The 16,581-nt window shown below is 48.9% G+C and overlaps 6 protein-coding genes across 6 annotated transcripts; 1 reads left to right on the plus strand and 5 right to left on the minus strand.

The window, feature by feature from the left end:
* Nucleotides 1-91: 91 nt before the first annotated feature.
* Nucleotides 92-3,133, minus strand: TERG_00330 (uncharacterized protein; the record flags this gene model as incomplete). Its single annotated transcript, XM_003238292.1, has 2 exons — nucleotides 92-2,184; nucleotides 2,239-3,133. The coding sequence occupies 2 exons, from the start codon at nucleotides 3,131-3,133 to the stop codon at nucleotides 92-94; spliced, it is 2,988 nt and encodes a 995-aa protein (XP_003238340.1).
* Nucleotides 3,134-4,381: 1,248 nt separating this feature from the next.
* Nucleotides 4,382-5,071, minus strand: TERG_00331 (uncharacterized protein; the record flags this gene model as incomplete). The annotated part of the gene is made up of 4 exons (XM_003238293.1): nucleotides 4,382-4,685; nucleotides 4,755-4,850; nucleotides 4,960-4,975; nucleotides 5,035-5,071. The coding sequence occupies 4 exons, from the start codon at nucleotides 5,069-5,071 to the stop codon at nucleotides 4,382-4,384; spliced, it is 453 nt and encodes a 150-aa protein (XP_003238341.1).
* A 1,017-nt stretch (nucleotides 5,072-6,088) lies between these two features.
* Nucleotides 6,089-7,027, minus strand: TERG_00332 (nuclear transport factor 2; the record flags this gene model as incomplete). Its single annotated transcript, XM_003238294.1, has 6 exons — nucleotides 6,089-6,202; nucleotides 6,292-6,393; nucleotides 6,497-6,568; nucleotides 6,642-6,706; nucleotides 6,847-6,864; nucleotides 7,021-7,027. 6 exons carry the CDS (start codon nucleotides 7,025-7,027, stop codon nucleotides 6,089-6,091), a joined length of 378 nt encoding a protein of 125 aa, XP_003238342.1.
* Nucleotides 7,028-7,234: 207 nt separating this feature from the next.
* TERG_00333 (uncharacterized protein) lies at nucleotides 7,235-9,870 on the minus strand (the record flags this gene model as incomplete). The annotated part of the gene is made up of 1 exon (XM_003238295.2): nucleotides 7,235-9,870. One exon carries the CDS (start codon nucleotides 9,868-9,870, stop codon nucleotides 7,390-7,392), a length of 2,481 nt encoding a protein of 826 aa, XP_003238343.1. The 3' UTR covers nucleotides 7,235-7,389.
* Nucleotides 9,871-10,859: 989 nt separating this feature from the next.
* On the minus strand, nucleotides 10,860-14,593 carry TERG_00334 (uncharacterized protein; the record flags this gene model as incomplete). The annotated part of the gene is made up of 3 exons (XM_003238296.2): nucleotides 13,513-14,593; nucleotides 11,885-13,459; nucleotides 10,860-11,829 (listed from the first exon to the last, which is right to left on the minus strand). The coding sequence occupies exons 1-3, from the start codon at nucleotides 14,550-14,552 to the stop codon at nucleotides 10,860-10,862; spliced, it is 3,585 nt and encodes a 1,194-aa protein (XP_003238344.1). The 5' UTR covers nucleotides 14,553-14,593.
* A 797-nt stretch (nucleotides 14,594-15,390) lies between these two features.
* TERG_11543 (uncharacterized protein) lies at nucleotides 15,391-15,747 on the plus strand (the record flags this gene model as incomplete). Its single annotated transcript, XM_047750645.1, has 1 exon — nucleotides 15,391-15,747. One exon carries the CDS (start codon nucleotides 15,391-15,393, stop codon nucleotides 15,745-15,747), a length of 357 nt encoding a protein of 118 aa, XP_047605051.1.
* Nucleotides 15,748-16,581: the final 834 nt, after the last annotated feature.

Below are 16,581 nucleotides of genomic sequence, written 5' to 3' on the forward strand. Positions count from 1 at the left end.
CAGGTAGAAGGTCTTAACGAATCCGTATAAACATTGACAACAAGTATGTATATCCTAAATAAATACAGCTATAAATACGTACGATAGACGGTTATTGTTTCTCGATGGGCTTCGCATCTTCAGTCTCGCCTTTGGACTCAGCCATTGATGTTCGCTTGACTTCGGCTTCAACTGCTGGCACACAAGCCTCCTCAAAGCTGCTTCTCTTTGGTTTATCCATTATACCAGCGGCATTTGGAGCTTCTCCAGATGCCTTCAATCCAGAATAAGGTTCTGACTTGGCATTACTCTCACCAGATCCCCTTGTATCAGTTTCTGTCTCAGCTGGAGCTTCAGGCTTCTCCAAGTGTTCACTAGATAACTGATTGGAAGAAATGGGTTCTTCCATGGCTGGCTGTGGTGGTGAGCGTGCCACTTCAGAAGGAGCGTGATCGCCTTCAGCTTCCGCAGCCCGAGAGAAAACCGCGGATTTCACAGCCTTGTCAATTCTGGATGGCGGGGGTGCTTGGCTCTCCGGGTCTTCGGGAGGTGATACAGTTGCTTTCGTGGGGGGAGGTGCAAAGGGAGATTCTGACTGGATATCATTGGGCTCAGAAGGAGATTTACCCTGCTGACTGCTCGGGACGTTCACTTCCCCGTCAGGACCGATTGACCAAACATTCCATGGATACGTAAGCTTGATTTCTGAAGTTTGTGGCTTCTCAGCCTCTGCTACTGCCGGAGTAGACTTGGCGGCAGGTTTTCTTCTTGGTGGCCCTCTAGCCCTTCCCTTGCGGGCGTCACTGAGTGGGCCTTTTTCTGTTGGCCTCTCTTCCTCTTTCTCCGTTTCCTTCGGTTTGGGCGCTGATGGACCGAGTTTGAGACGGCTATCTAGATCAGAAAGGAACCCTGCTTTCAAGGCTGCAATCTTCGAGCCAACTGCCCGTGGAGGCAGTGCTGGCTTGGATTTTGGGGCAGGGGGGGCTGCATTGTCTGGGTTTTCTCCAGATATGGTTTTTGACAACGGTTCACCTGATTCTTGGCCCTTCTTCCGTGTAGGTCTCTGGGGAACCTGTGGCTTTGGCCTATCAGGGACTGATGGCCGCTTCTTTAGTTCAGTTGGACTGGTGGCCTGAGTCTTCGTTGGTGATATATCCCTCTGTTCCTCTGTGGAAGATCTATCAGGTTGCCTTGAAGGTCTGGGTGGTAGTGAAGGCAATGATGGCTTTTCTGGCTTTTCTGATTTCTCGGAATCTGCTGGTGCTTCCACGGCAGCAGTGAGCTGCTGACTTTCGGGGGCTTCTTCCCAGACATCTTTGCTAGGAAAACGCTGTTTTGAACCCTCCTCTTCCGGTCGAGATTCCTCTAGATGAGCAGGAGGCTCCTCCAAGCCAGATTTTTCCAGCATCTTATCTGCTTCTCGCACCCTTTCCTGTTCCTGCTCAGGTGTCTCAAATAGAGCCTCACGCTCTGATCCATCCTTCTTAGGCCGTTTGGGTATATCTGGAGTTGACACAGTTGCATGTAGCTGGGCACTACTGGGAGCATCTTCCCAGATATCCTTACTAGGAAACCTTTGCGTGTGGTTGACTGGTGACTTGAAGCGCTGGTCTGGAGATAGACGTCTTTCGCTGTCATCGTCATGGAATAGGGGTTCGTATTCTTTAGTATGCTTGACAGGCATAGATGCACTTTCACCCTGATCCCTAGGGTTACTTTCAGAACCTTTGTTCCCAGAACCTGTAGGGCGTGGTAGTTCTCTTTGCTGGGCAGATTCAGTATCTTGTATGTGGTCATGGTGTTTGTTCTCAAAGGAAGGGGATACAGCAGGTTGCAATGCCGCAGAGCTTGGGTCAATTTCATCCGAAGCAAGTACAGGGAAATCTTCCTCATCCGGTAGATGTTCCTTGAGTTTAGCCTCAGGTTCCGGTGCCAATGCGAAGCCATCTGGATGATGCTGATGATGTAAAGGTTCATCAACATGAATCTTTACTTCGTGGGATTCCGGCTTCTTATTATGAGTGTCATCCAGGCTCTCTAAAACTTTCTGTTTTTCTGGCATAGGGTGAGAAGTTGAATCTTCACGGAGCACTTCATGTTGCAGTGAAGATTCTGCTGGTGGTGATTGGAGACGAGAGGCAAGTTGTTCGGTCATAATATTCCCTAGCTCTTCGTCGGGAGTACCCATCATATTATCGGATGCACCTAGAATCGTTAAATTAAGCCTATGATAAGGTAGTTGTGCTTAAGGAGTGCTACCTGTAACTCGGGATGATTTGACAATCTTGTTCAGATCCTCACTGCTCATTGCCCAGTCGGGACGTGGACTCCCAACACCTGATGCATGAAACGCCTGTTCCTCCAGAGCCAGCTCTTTTGGATGTTTTTGGTACCAGGATTTTTCGAATGGGTCATCAGGAGTTACTCCGTGCCCATGGAGACCATAGCTGCCTGGGGGTTCTTGTCTACTTTTAGTCCGGTTGTGACTATCTCGATGCTCGTGGGGGCTGGATGACCCAGGCGACGGGGATGGTGCTTGTACATATCCCGCGTTAGGGTACATAGGCACCCTTTGTCCCATCTCCAACGCAGCGGTCCCTTCATCAATGGGATAAGACTTCTGACTGGCTGACGCATTTGACGATTCCAGCTGGATATGAGGAATGCCTGATTTAGAATATAGTGACTGGTTACTGACATCTTCCTCCGATCCCGTTTCATGTCCATGTGAAGCGTCTGTCCGGGTCACGGCCTGAACCTGTGCTGTTGCACTTGAAGTCGGCAATGATGGCCGAGGGGCATGTAGATGAAGGTCCTGATGAACATTCCTTGTCTCTGCGGGCTGTTCCACCCCGTATCCGGCTACCTTTTCTCCCTGTGTAACGGGGTTCCTAAGCTCAACAAGCTTTGGAGCGGTTGGAGGAAGAGTAGCGCTATCAGGCCTGATGGAAGGATCAATTGGTGAATCTGCACCTAATAAACTAGAGGAAGGCGGCGCATTCAGTGGAGATGGAGCAAAACTGTCTAACTTTGGAGGTGAGTTTCTATCTGGACGACTCGTAGGGCGCGGGGGTATCTTCGGAGGGTTTGCGTTGGCGTTGTTCGGAGAGCGAGAAGGTCGTGGAGGTATGGGAGGAGGAGCTTTAGTTGACATGGCGGTAACAAATAGATTCTGTAGTATAATAAGCTGATATTGTATGTAGTTGTAAAGTCGATAAAGGGAAGAAGTGCTTCTAAATAGGTCAGTGCCTGTACTATCCGAATGCTTTCACACCCAGCCCCCCCCACAATGTCTTGAAGGTATAGTTGACACGAGATTATGCCCCCCCCCCCCCCCCCGGAGGCATACTTGAGAATAGATGGCGTGTATATATAGAATCTCCCTGATTCTATATAGAACTCACCTCGGAATGAGGTGCTAATAAGGAGAAGCTTCGGTGGTTTGGCCTAAGTGGCAAGAATCTTGATCGATTCAATGAAATATGACAAGGAGAAACTTCAGAGGGAGCGTAGAAAGTAAACACCTCGCCTCACTGCAAATGAGAATGCTTACCGGTGTATATAGATAGCAGTAGAAATGTGTCAAGAAAGAGAGGTTCTTGAGCTGGCTCTAGGAAGGGGGCTGGGAGTCAGCAAAGCCCCATATACTCCGTACTAAGGCCCTTCTATGGGAAGACGTCACTGCCTTTTGGCACTCAGGAGGAGATCATAGCATGTTTGATGCCCGACGTGATAGCTGATTCAGCCCTAGGCTTGTAAGTGGCCGTATTGTCTGGTAGTAGCTGATATCAAATTATCCAACTTGACGGTGTTTCGAGATGCTTTGCCTTGCTTTTTACCAGGTCGTTAGTTTGGTTACGTAGCTCCAGTAATGACGCGGACGGTCACGTGGACGGCATGTGAAGAGAGAGAGAGAAATGGAGGAGTGACGGTTAGACGTATCTTATCATGATAGAGTCTCGTAATAGCCTACAATACATACAGATGGTACAAAAGAGCAAGGCTATAGAAGTTACAGAGAGGCTAAGGAATAGAGCAATAAACCAGGGTTGGAAGTGTCCAGTTCCAGATCAGTTTCTCCTGTCCATGGCATCAAAAGGAGACAAGCGGATAAGAGATCATCCATTAAAAGAGAAAGGAGGAAAAGACATAAGCAAGCTGGTATCTATCATTGGGTGGGAGGTAGGTATGGGAATTGGAATAAAACCTGCGGCACAGCGATAAAACTGTTGCCGGTATGGAAGCTCAGCTTAAAGGGAAGGGGAACAAAAAGAACAGTAGGTGGGATCGTGTGCATCGTGGAGTACTTAAGGCGCTTGGTTAGCCCTCTCTCGTTGAGGGAAGGGAAGTAGCTTGACTGGCCACGGAAGGACGCAAAGGTATTTCGTTTGGTCATTCCCATTTAGACCATCATTTGCGCAACGCCTTGTCCACCAAGGGTCTTACTTCCGGTGAATTCCTGGCCCTTAGCAGCAGCTAGAGCATAGAAGATGGCGGTAAAGAGAAGAAAAACGGCTGCCGCAATCAAGCTCGTAGCTTCCTTTGACACAAGACTGAGCCACTGAATGACGCTCATGGCAAGGTAGATAACTCCACGCATTGTGTTGGATGCGAAACGGCGGATGAATGCGTCGAACTTGGATGAAGTAGGGCAGATGCGCAGGAGCAGTGGTACCTCGATAAACAGGATGACTGGGGAACAAGCTCTATTGTAATAGTCGCCAAGTTAGCAGGCCGTAAGACAAGTTTGGCAGTAATTTGAACGGTTCACTTACAGGCATACTATGCTGAATGCAAGTATGATAGATGGAACGCGAAAGAGGTTAGAAATTCCAACAGCAAAGCATATTAGCATGGAGAGGATTCCGGTCCTAAATATACAGTGTTAGCTTCCAGTTGTACGTATACAACGGTAGTGCAACCAGCAGGACTCCTCGACTGGATAGACTGGAGTCGGCGGAAGCGGTAGGAGCGGCTAACCATTGTGCGTAGATGCCTGGAGGACTGGTGTTAGCATATGTGGAACAGCCCAGGAAGTCCGTCTGGTAGACTTACTGAAATTCCTTGATCTAAACTCTTCGGCGAGCGTCATTATGACTGCTGTCAATGTTTTAATGAGCTAGGGGCTCCTTCGATGCTGGTGGGTTGCTGGTTGGAACAGTGGTATCCTAGAGCTGTGTGCGAGCCCGGAACTAATCAAAAACGATAGAGGGTAAACAACACTAGCAGCCACAGTTAGCACTCCCACTTCAATAGACATGGAGAAGACATTTCTGAGATAGCATCTGAGATAATGGTAAACCAGGGACAACTCACAGTGCTGCTCTGGCTTCTGCTCTGGCTTGTGCGCTGCAAATAAGAGCAGGAGAAGAAGCTAGTTCACTCTTTAAGGCAGCTCACGCGCAATCTAAGCCACAACAACAACAATAACAAATGCGTCTTAGACTTAAGCAGAGTTTCACAAAGCCGATGCCTGCAAGCAGAGCATAAGGGTGATATTAGTGACTTGTCCAGCAAAGAAATAAAACTGTCTGTCTGTCCGTCCGTCTGTCTTCCAGGCGAGTAACTGACAAGATGGATGGCCTGAAAGCGAAAAGGAAAGTCAAGCCTCGCCTGCCAAGCCTCACTCGCTGACTCACCAGGACAACAAGCCACAGCCTGTTTAGTTACTCGGAGATTTGACGGGATGAAGATGGAAGATAAGAGGCAGAAGACAAAGCCGAAAGAGAAACAGACAGGAGAGTTGGTTAGCCTAGGGAAGTGGTTTGTTGGTGGCTATTTAAGCCCGAATGGACAATGTTGCAGCCTGAAGAGTTGCTCTGCACAGCGGCGCCACGCAGTTATACGTGGACAGCTGATCCAAAGGCTTCTAGAGGCAGGCTCTCAAGCGGCCGTACCGGTACCGGAGGTTGGTCAGTCATTAAAAAGGCCGCTCATGGCTGATGGCTCGAGACGAGCAGTCTCGAATGCGACTGGTCAGGAGAAATTTATCATAGAACACGATCTGAAATACTAGTTAACTAGTTACAACAGTGGTTGCCTGTATTCTTTTATTCCTCCGGCTAACTGCTGTTTATAGAGTCCTCCGTTTTTCTTCTCACTGCGTCGCTCAAGAGCCATAGACAAGGCGGAAAACATCGTTAAAGACGAAGTAGCTTCCGGCACCATCGGGGAGGAGCTGGAAGGACTGGCTGTAATTCATGGGCGCTGGCGAGTCGTCAACCTGCGAGATGGATGAGAGAGTTAGGAGATGCATGTACAATTTCATACTCGGGAATAATGGGCGATAAGCGGGATAGGGATATTCCTTACCAGGAGGGCACCAGTGACCATGACCATAATTCCACCGCTCTCGTTTGATGGCTGAGCGTCAAGGGTAGCTACTTGATGGGCGACTTTCTGGAATGGCAGAGTCTATCGTGGTGAAAGTCAGCAAGAGATGATCATGACCAACGTTAACGGAGACTTGCGCAACGGCCTAGATTCACCAGCTCTTCCTGCGCATGGCAGTACTCACAGTCAACTTCTCTAAAATAGCAGTAGCTCCTTGGATGGATGTGGTTTCGAACGTCAACATAGACTGGTCGCGCTATAGTGTCATATCTTTATTAGTTCTCCATGCCTGGTAGTTCTGTCATCAAAAGGTGGCATCAAGCTCTTACGTAGAGGCTTCCAAGGTTACTCCGGTTCTCATCGAAGGTCTTGTAGTAGAATTCGACGAATTGTTCTGTTCAACAAACGCGATTGCTATTAGGGACTCTTCTTCGCTCTGGTGGCTTTGCATCCGGCTATAGATATCGCTCTTGCACTACCGTAGAAGGCAGCAGTGGGAGGATATCACGGTTAAGGATATGGGTAAGGACGTACTAGCAACCTGTGTGAAGTCTATAGAAACTGTCTCATTAGTTATCTAGATTCTTAAAGAGGGGATTCATAGCATGATATCCCTCCCATCCCATGGATGCGGGTGGAAAGAAGCTTTGAATGCAATATCACTATGATCCGGGGCTTTTTGGAAACCGCGTAAAGGGAGAAACCCACCAGCCATCTTGTCTATATCGTAGCCTCGTAACCGCTTCTATGTCTCTTCGATCGAACTGCTTGTCTGCGATTATGTCTTTGGGCGCGAAGAAAGTGACGGAGGGGCTTTTTCTATTTATATGGTGGGGGTTTTGGCGGCCAAAGGAAAAATTCTTGGCGTTTGGTCCCCCGTTTTGAAAACAAATACGTATACTTTTTTTTTTTACTTCTTTCAACATCACAGTGAAGAGCTGGCTGTTGACTGATGATGCTTCAAGGGAGAAAAAATAGTATTGAATATAATTTACATGAAGGGTGAAGATAGATCGATGTATCATAGGATAAAGACGGTCAAAATGGTCTCTTCAAACGCTGGCAAAGACTACATAATTAGCCTTCGGACTCTGAGTCTGCAAACATGTCCTCTGCCTTCGGCCGACGGCGTTTTTGAGAAAGTTGAGCAGGCTCCACGGGTTGAGATATAGGGGCCTGTGCTGGAATCTCTTCTTTTGAAACTGATTTTTCCTCTTGCTTCTTGCCGGGTGGCTTATCTTGACCCAAAGCAACGTCCTTGACCTCTTCCAAATCGCTGTCCTCCATGGGGACTCCATCTAAATCGGAAAAGATTTCGCCGTCTAGGTCATCATCGGCAATAGGAGCTCCGTCAATGTCCAGGTCCATAGGGTCATCACCGTCCGTAGGGTTAGCAGCAGGGTCAAACTGCCCTGTTGTCCCGTTATCTTCAACGGCTTTCCATTTGTTTTTGCTTTTGCTGCCAAATACCCCAGTCTCTTTTCCTTCTGCCACACGAGCCTTCTCTTCAGCTTGTTCTTTTTCAGTAGGTGGAGGGTGGTCGAAGGAGTTGACAAATACTTCGTGGCTAGTCTGTGGGAAGACACACCAGCCTTCCCACAGATTGAGGAGAATGCCGATACTTCGTCTCCATTTCTCGATTTTCAATCTGCCCCATCCAAGTTCCTTTTCTACTCGACCTAGCTTCTCGAAAGTCTTCTGTTGTTTCAGGGCATTTTCAAAGAGTTGTCGATAGCGCCATGCATGCCGTACACCGCTTGTAGATGATGACGAAAGGATATCTGAAATGATATAGAGGCCAACCAAACTGGCTGACGACGTATCTAGCTTCCCATCGGCGGTTGGTTTCTTGCTTTGCTCGGTGGGTTCATTATCTAATTTGACAGGCTCGTCAAGGTCGTTCTTGTTTGACGCTGAAGCTCCGTTTTCGTCCTTTTGCCGTCCGGGGTTAGCAGAGGTATAAGCAAAGGGCTTATTCACGTTGGATACAATCATATCAACAACCTCATCTCCTCCCCCACCAGCATGCTTAATTGCAAATGCAGTGACACGCGCCACGTCGCCCCGCCGAAGTTTCGAGTGTGATGTAGGAAGTCTGGCCAGTAGGTGTGTGAGCTTTGCCTTTTGCAAGGGATTCAAATGTCCAGTTCCATCATTCCCTGTATCATTTGTAGCGTCATCCCGCCTCTTCTCTTCCTCTCTATCTGAATCATCTTCATCAGAAGAATCATAGTCTTCGTCTGAAACAAACTCTTCAAGTTTGGTCGTGTATTCAAACCGTAAGTTTCTCTCTGGCTCTGACCACATAGGGCCATTCTCGAATATGACGGTAGTTGAAGCATGGTTTCGCCCTCTACCACGTCTTTTGCCGGGATTCGTCAAAATATCCCACAGTTTCCACCTATACCATACTCCTCCTGTACTCTTTGGATTCCATATCCAGGCCCATTTTTCCTCCTTTTGAACTTCCGGCCTACTCATAAGTAGGGCTTCAAATTCGGGTCCAAACGTTAATAGATTCTCAATTGTCTTATGTATCAGCTTTAATTGTCGCAAGTCCGAAGGTGGCTTAACGTTGACTTGAAGCCCCGGGTTACTCCTACCCCCATATCTGGAATCATATGATGAAGGTGGCGCAATTCCAGAACGATGAGGCCCTCCACGCCCAAATTGGCTGGCACGAGTTATGGGCCGAGCACCGAAGGGTTGGTTTGTTAATGACGTAGATCCGGGAGCTATGGGTATACTTGAATGAATGGCTGCCGACGATAGATGTCTAGAAATCGACAAATAAAATCCCCAACCCAAGTACTTATTCTGTAATGAGCTTACCACCGTATCCATATCCGTGGCGGCAGTGTCATGAGCCAGTGTAACAATAGCAGACCATATTCTCTTTTCGTTCACTCCATGTGTTGATGGGGGCGGAGGTGGTAATATCTTGACATTTTCCACAACCAATATCGGAGGAATCAACGACTTTATAACAGCGGGAGATGTACCAGGAGGTAGGGAAGCGAGATGCAATGTAGGCTTCGCAGCTGCTTTCTCCGCCTCCTTTTTATCAATATTTGTCTCCTCTTCGTCGTCTGATGCCTGGAATGCGTTCAACGAGTCGCTCGCTCGCGCGCTTTCAAATCTAAATATCCTACGAGGCTTGTCTCGGTCTCGTTGAGAGTCTCTTATAGACTCGAATGGTCGTTTCTTGGAGAACGGTAAAGGTGGTTTTCCGAGCGATTCTGAGGTAGTTCGTATGGGTCCGGCAAAGTGTCGTTTCGATGGCCCGCCGCTAAAGGGGCCGTGGCCTGTCGCGGACGCATGGTGATGATGTTGCTGAGTAGATCGTCCACTGAACGCATTGGAGGAAGTAGATAGGTTTGAATCTTGGTCGAATGATTTCACAAAGTCTTCGTAGACAGCAGCCGTCTCTGCCTTATCTCTCTGCCTTTTTGCTTCGGCTTCGGCTTTCTGGCGCTCAAAATGTGACCTTTTCGCCGCGGACGGTTTGCTTGGAGGAGTGTCGAATATAGACTTGACATGGGGAGCATTTTCAGACATGGTACCTTACTGCCCGGAACTCATTTCAGAGAGCAGCGTAGCTCTTCCCAGCCAGGATCACGGTCTCAAGCTGTCGTCGAAAGGTCAAGCTCCAAGCTTCACCTAGTGGCTTGAAGAGGTCTGCGCGGATAAGTGTCACGTGAACGTATTCAGCCTCGCCCCTTACCTATAAATAGCCAGAGCCTATTTGTACCGTTGGAGATGATGTTTTATGCAAAGATCTTTAAAAGAGGTGTATTGCAGGCTTGTATTTTGTGTCGATACCATGCTATCGAATATATTCTCACCATTATAAACAATAGAACAATCAAGACTCCAAGAGGGAATGAAAGAGGAAATGAAGAGGAGAAGCACCGGGTGACTCCTAACTGTACATGCATAAATGCTAATGAGTGGTCTTGACACCTCGCGGACCAAACAATGGACATGAGTAAAAGTAATAAATTAGAAAGGTTGCGTTTGGGGACAGTAATAGATGCATAGCCAAGCGAATCTATACACGGAAAAAGCAGGAGGGAGGGGAAAGATGTAAACAGGGGAAGGGGAGGTAGAATAATGAAAGGTGAAAAGAACTTAATGGGTAAATACTACAATGCAATGCGTTATACGGGCGTCATGCGATGCGATGCGAGTCTTGAGGAAACCTGTATTTGTAGGGGGTATTAGAGTGGGTGAAAGGTATCTTAACTACCATCCGGGAGGCGTAGTCATGTAACCAACTTGAAGAAGTGAAATGCAGGTGATAGTTACCCATGCTAGAGTGGGCAGATAAAGCGAATGTGATGGTGATGTAGGTAGTAGGTCATCTTTTCTTTTTAGTGGGATGAGAAGGAAATTATATACTGGGGTGGTAGATAGGTTCTCCGAAAGCAGGCTCACGGGCCAGGGATATCATTTTTCTCATTCATTTTTTTTCCCCCAACTGTTAATTTTGCTTTTATTATGTGTTGGGTTTTTTGCTTCTGCTGATTTTTTTCCAAGGTAGGTCTTTATTTGCGGAAGCTGTCGGCACCGAGGGTTGGGACTTCAACCAGCCGGTCACAAGGGACACCTTCGTCGCGCCTCCGTTCAAAGAAATTGTCACACTCTGATACGACCATGGCCCATTCAGCAAGTGCTCTACCTGCATACTTGTTAATTTGACCATTGCTTGCAGGATGAATGCGTGCGGCGAAGAGATTCTTTGACACATTGTTTGAACGAGGAGCGATCGTCCCACTATTTACCCGGGAATCGGGCTCTTCGGCAGCCGAATCGGTTTCAGAACTGTCTTCAGACCCCGTGCCTGCGCGTGAATAGGACCTGGAACCAGAACTTGAGTCGGATATATTAACGGGAGGCTTCTGGAGGGCATGGAGGAACAGGCGAGCTGGTGCCGGCAGCGATGGGGGGTAGAGCTGCCTATTCCTACTTGGCCATCTTTGGCGGTCAATCCACTCCAAGCAAAACCGGAAAGTGTACGCTTGTCGCGGAGTGGCGCTCGATCCTGATTCGGGGCCGGGGCTTGTTCCATCTTCTTTAGGGTGTTCACCTGCATGGCGGCCTTCACTGGCTGTTGTAATGCTAGCAGTCTCTGGGCTCGAGCTACCAGGAGGGGTCACTTCTCCAGGCTTGGGATTTGAGTTGCTTTTGAATATAGTTCTGAGAATTTTCCAAGTCTTCTTTAACTGTGGTGAAGTGGATTCGGCTTCCGCTGTTGAAGATTGGGCTTTATTTGAGGATTCTCCATTATGTGGGCGGATTGCCATCGAAGGTGGCAGGATATTGTCCAGACACACAAACATACTTGGGGCTGGCGGGAAATAGTCGTTTCTGATGATAATAAGACGGCGTCCAGGAGCTGGTGTACAGGGGGCAGTCGATACAGGCGCCACAAGACCCTTCTCTGCAATTGACTGATGGGCAACAAACTGCTCCCAGATGTGCCCTAACTTATCCAGTAAGGTTTGGTAGATACGACTGTAGTAGAACTGTTAGTTAAGAGAAACGGAGAGTCACGCCATAAAAGACATACGTATCAAGCTCTGACTGTTGTGTACCATCATGCCGAGCTAACCTCCAGCAAATCAAACGGTGATAGTATCCGCGGACCATGGGGCTCCAGTGATTAAAATATTGGGTGAAAAGGGCAGTGCTTAGTAACATATCGAGGCACAGCCTTTCCTTCCGTCTGATATCATGGTTGATCTCCACCCAGCCAGTGAAAATAAAGGCAAAAGTCCGGACTTCCGTAAGGGAATTATTGCTTTTGAGCATTTCCAGACAGACATCCAGCCAAAAGTCCCAGTCAAGAGGATCAGGCAGGTCATTGGTACGGCAGTACGGAGGTAATATTGGGATAAGTTCTTCGACGAAGTCGCATAAGGCAAAACAAGCGTTATGGTCGTATAAAGACGTCTTCCGTGCGCCAAGTTTGAGGATCTTGCAGAATGATTCAATGAATAACTGTTTTGTCAGCTGTTGCATTGAGGAGTCCGCAAGGAAATCCCGCAGGGTCATGATCAGTCTGCTCTCAGACATTAATATTAGTGAATTAGTTTGCCTCAGGGGTAGGCTAGCAGATGTCTCTGCGCCGTCCAGCAGATCATCAAACGTCGCAGTTGCTGTGCTATGAAGGGCATCCGTAGGCTGTAGCCCTGTATGCTTGCTGAGAGTATTTTGCAGGACTATTAGCATTTGCGCGTGCACTGGAATAAATCCGGGAACGTATATCCTTTTCGACATATCGATAATTGATGGGAACAGGTCTGTGATTAGGAGGTAGAAATGTTTCAAGAAGACGAAAAAAAGGTCTGTATCCCGGCCGGCCCAGCGAGGCGCCCATGGGCCGAACCAGTTGATTTGGGCAGCAGCAAGCGGGACTGAAGTATTACGCCGCAGAGCGCGTAGGAAGGACGAATGACCGGAAAACGCGAGGTTCCGAACAGCTGGGGGGAATTGAGATGAGATTTCCTCAGCCATCACTCCTCTAAGCACATGGTCATGACCAGGGTCAAATTCATTTATGACGTTCCGGAGTAATGTAGGCGAGATATTCCAGAGCTTGACTAGGACGTTGGCGACATCGGGACAGAAGAAGAAGGCGTACGCACAAGTTTTACCACAGAAGGAGACCAGGCTAGCCGGAGTATGCCTCACAGACATACGATCGATGGAGTAGCCAACCTGGGAAAGTAAGTTCTGGTTGAAGGTATTGCGGATATTATGGTGGATTGATTCCGCTAGAAAGTCGGATCCTGTCGTCTCCAGAGAGGTGTAAGACCTAGCGGCCAAGTCGACCCTCGATGTAGAAGTAGATGAAGAGCCAGATATGTTTGACTGGAAAGGGACTCGCCATTCTGGCCGAGTCATAATGGCAACAATTGATTCCAGGTAGACAGGTCTGTCTGTTCCAGTGATAGACTGGCCATTTCGTCCATTGAGTAGTTCCAACAAGCCGGTCCACCATCTATTAAGTATGTTTGTACGTCTGTCCAAGTCTTCTGGCCGGAGATTGTGATTAGACTGATGGTTTAGGATGCGAGAAAGGGCGGGGAGGAAAGACGAGCGTAGGACATTGACTTTAAGAGGAGTCGATTTCGAGGAAAATCTGTAATTGTTAGCTAGGATTGGGAAAGGGCAAGGAGAGCATGAAAGCCGTACTTTTGGTAGTCCACATCAAGTCCTCGAAAGACGTGCCAGAGTTCGTCTCTCTTCTTTGGGGATTCTGGCTTTGCGCGTGAGGTTTGGGAGACGGGGACCTGAGGAACCGGAGGAACATCCTGTTTGCTGCTGGACAAGCTGACGGAGGCCACGAGGCGATCCCAGGACGGTCTCCGGCGTAGCGAGTGTTGCGAAGAATCTCTCTTGGACTCGGCGTGGGATTTTCCCTTGAGAGAGACAATGCTGGCCGGTCTGCGGCCTCTCTTGGGAGTTGTGGTACCTGAGGATTCAATGGGGGAGGTGGACGCAGAGTCTGAGGTCGAAGTAGTGGCCGTGGTCGTTGATGATGCTGTGTCCGTTGTCTTGACAGATAGCGTGCTTGTTATAGAAGAGCTAGTAGCTACAGATGATACAGGCTTGGGATCTGGAGAAGGAGACGGGGAAGGGGAAGTAGAAGTGGACTGCATCGGCGCCGGCGAGGGTGATCGAGATGTTTTCCATGGCTTAAGGGTCAGGTTCGCGAACGACGGCTTGGAGAAGGCCTTCCGGGTGCGTTCGGTGGACACTCTGGGGGCAGCTGTCACCTCGACGCTGGGATTGACGCTGGCCGGGGTTGAAGGGGTATTATTAGAAGAGGTACTAGTATTACCGGTGGTATCAGTAGTCGTACTATCGGCGGCGGCGGCGGCGGCGGTAGTAGTAGTAGTAGTAGCGGTGGGAGTGGTAGTTGTGGTAGCGGCTGTAGTACCAGCTCCCGTGGCCGTGTTATTATTATTCTTCGAGTTGCGTAGTGGCCGGCGGCCGGCTTTCTCTCGCAACGAAGCCTGCCGCAGGATACTCTTGCCGGTCTCAACATCGATGGTCTGTGTAGGCGACTGTGAATCTGTGGTGAGCTGCGAGAGGTTCACTTCCGAGATGGTTCTCTTGATACTGGCGGTCTCGCTGTCGTCGAGCAGCTGGGGAATGTGGATGTAGCTGGCAGAGCGACCAAGCTCTGGGGAGGACCTCGACCCATCGTTAGACGACTTCTGATCTGGCATAATCGAGGCACGGCGAGGAGGAATCGAGTTTGATCGAGCTGCGAAGGGTGCGGCGGACGGAGCTGGCTGGCGGTACTAGGCCCAAGGACCGTGAGAGGCCAGCTCCCCGTCAATGGCAGGATTCTCGGGATCTAGCAAAACCATGAGATAGAGGAGTACGGGGCAGACGAAGGAGAGGATCTTTCTCTCGAGGCCTCCGTAAAGAAGAGTAAAAAAAGCAGCGACGGAGGCGAGAGAGAGCCAGAGAGAAAGAGACGGCGGAGGTAAATATTCAGCCAGCAACGGCTTTTTCTCTTGCGTGTGAAAAGAGCGAAACCTAGCGACAGGGTAGGTTCGTCATCGGGAGCAGCTCGATGATCTCAGCGACAAAACGATTCGGCCCGTCTGCTCGACTGCGGGCTTCTGGCTGGCTGCGTTTCCTCTGGCTCGCTCGGTATTTTTTGGTCGCTGGTTGATGGTTGACGGATGGGTTGAATAATGAGCCGTCCAGTCTATCAAGTCACCAGGTAGTGGCAACGGGCCGTGTCCATGGATGAAGGGGAAGTCAAAGGCCGCCAAACTTGCAAAAGAAGAAGAAGAAGAAGCAGAGGAAGAAGAAAAGAGAAGAGACCTGTCCCGAAGCAATATTATATATATATATATATATATATATATATATCTGACTAACTGTCTGTCTCTATCTAGGTGTCCCCTTTAGCCTCATCGCACATCGACATCGCACACCCTCGCTCGCCGTCCACCGCTGCCATGGCTCTCTCTATAAAGATCGCCTTGAAGCTATCATCCAAGTACAGCCACACCTAAAGGCATGTCTTAGCTTGGCTCATGTGCGTGAGAGATGCAGGGCGGACAGGGCCAGCGGGCAAGATTATGTCCATTTGCGAGTTCCTGCAGCCGCCTCTCAGACGGCACAGGGCCCTTCCCTCTCTGCCATTTTTCCTCCCTTGACTTATTCTCTCTTATCTTCGCGTTTGAAATCTCTGGATGTCTCATCTTCTTTGGCACCCCTTGGCTGTCCTCCTGCCTGCTTCGTGGCGGGGAGGGGGGGCTTGCTTTCTCCCTTTTTCTCCCGCTGCCTCTACCTCTGCTTTGCTTTGCTTGCTTGCTTTTTTTCTTCCTAATCATTAATGTTATCCACTTGAAGGCCGATGATGCCTGTAGAGCGCCCACATGGGATAATTTAATAGATCTCTGACGCGGCTTCAGATAGGTCCCTTTGCCGTTCTTGGGCGTTGACCTTCGCTCCATACACTGGCGATTGCCAGCCGGGAGTTTGTCAGGTTGCTGTCGAAGGCTGATATCTGATATTCCAGCGTCGACGGTCATCTCACTGTCATGTTACTGGAGCCAACACCAACACTGTCTGGTCTTACCTGGTCCTAAAGACTGGCTCCTGCATGTCTAGCTGCAGCTCGGCGCAGAAGACGCGGAAGACGCTGTAAAATCCCCCTAATATAATAAAACAATATAAAAAAAAAATAAATAAAAATAAAAATAAAAAAACAAAAGGACAACAGAACTCAAAAGGGCCATCTCGTCCGTGCCCCCCACGGGGGGAGGGGGACACTGGCCAGGCATCTTTCTGCTGCTGTCCCTGTTCGATCTTCGTCTCGAGTGTTCTGATAGGCGGCTGGCTTTATGGTTATCAAATAGGAAGAGCCTCTTTTTCGGACGCCAGAAAAGCAGAGAATAGGATGTGATGTCAGTTGTAGGGGTTGTTGTTGTTGTTGATTGCTTACTGTCAGGTTGAGTTTGTTTGGTCATATTGCCGAATGGTCTGCCGCTGCTTTTCGTGGCCTTATACCCAATAGTGCCGGATAAAATAACGTGTCCGGGCAAACCGTTTAGAGTGGCTATTTTCCAGTCACATAAAGAAAGATAAGTAGCATTAATGCGGTCTCACGTAAATGGATAGGCAACAGTCGATTAAGTAGTCGAACAACACCCCAGTTGCCAAGTTATAGCTATATATCAAACACACCTAGAGCCACTACAACATTCACGATTGTACATTGTGTATAACAAGAAC

Source organism: Trichophyton rubrum, assembly GCF_000151425.1.
Source record: "Trichophyton rubrum CBS 118892 genomic scaffold supercont2.1, whole genome shotgun sequence".
Classification (NCBI taxonomy): domain Eukaryota; kingdom Fungi; phylum Ascomycota; class Eurotiomycetes; order Onygenales; family Arthrodermataceae; genus Trichophyton; species Trichophyton rubrum.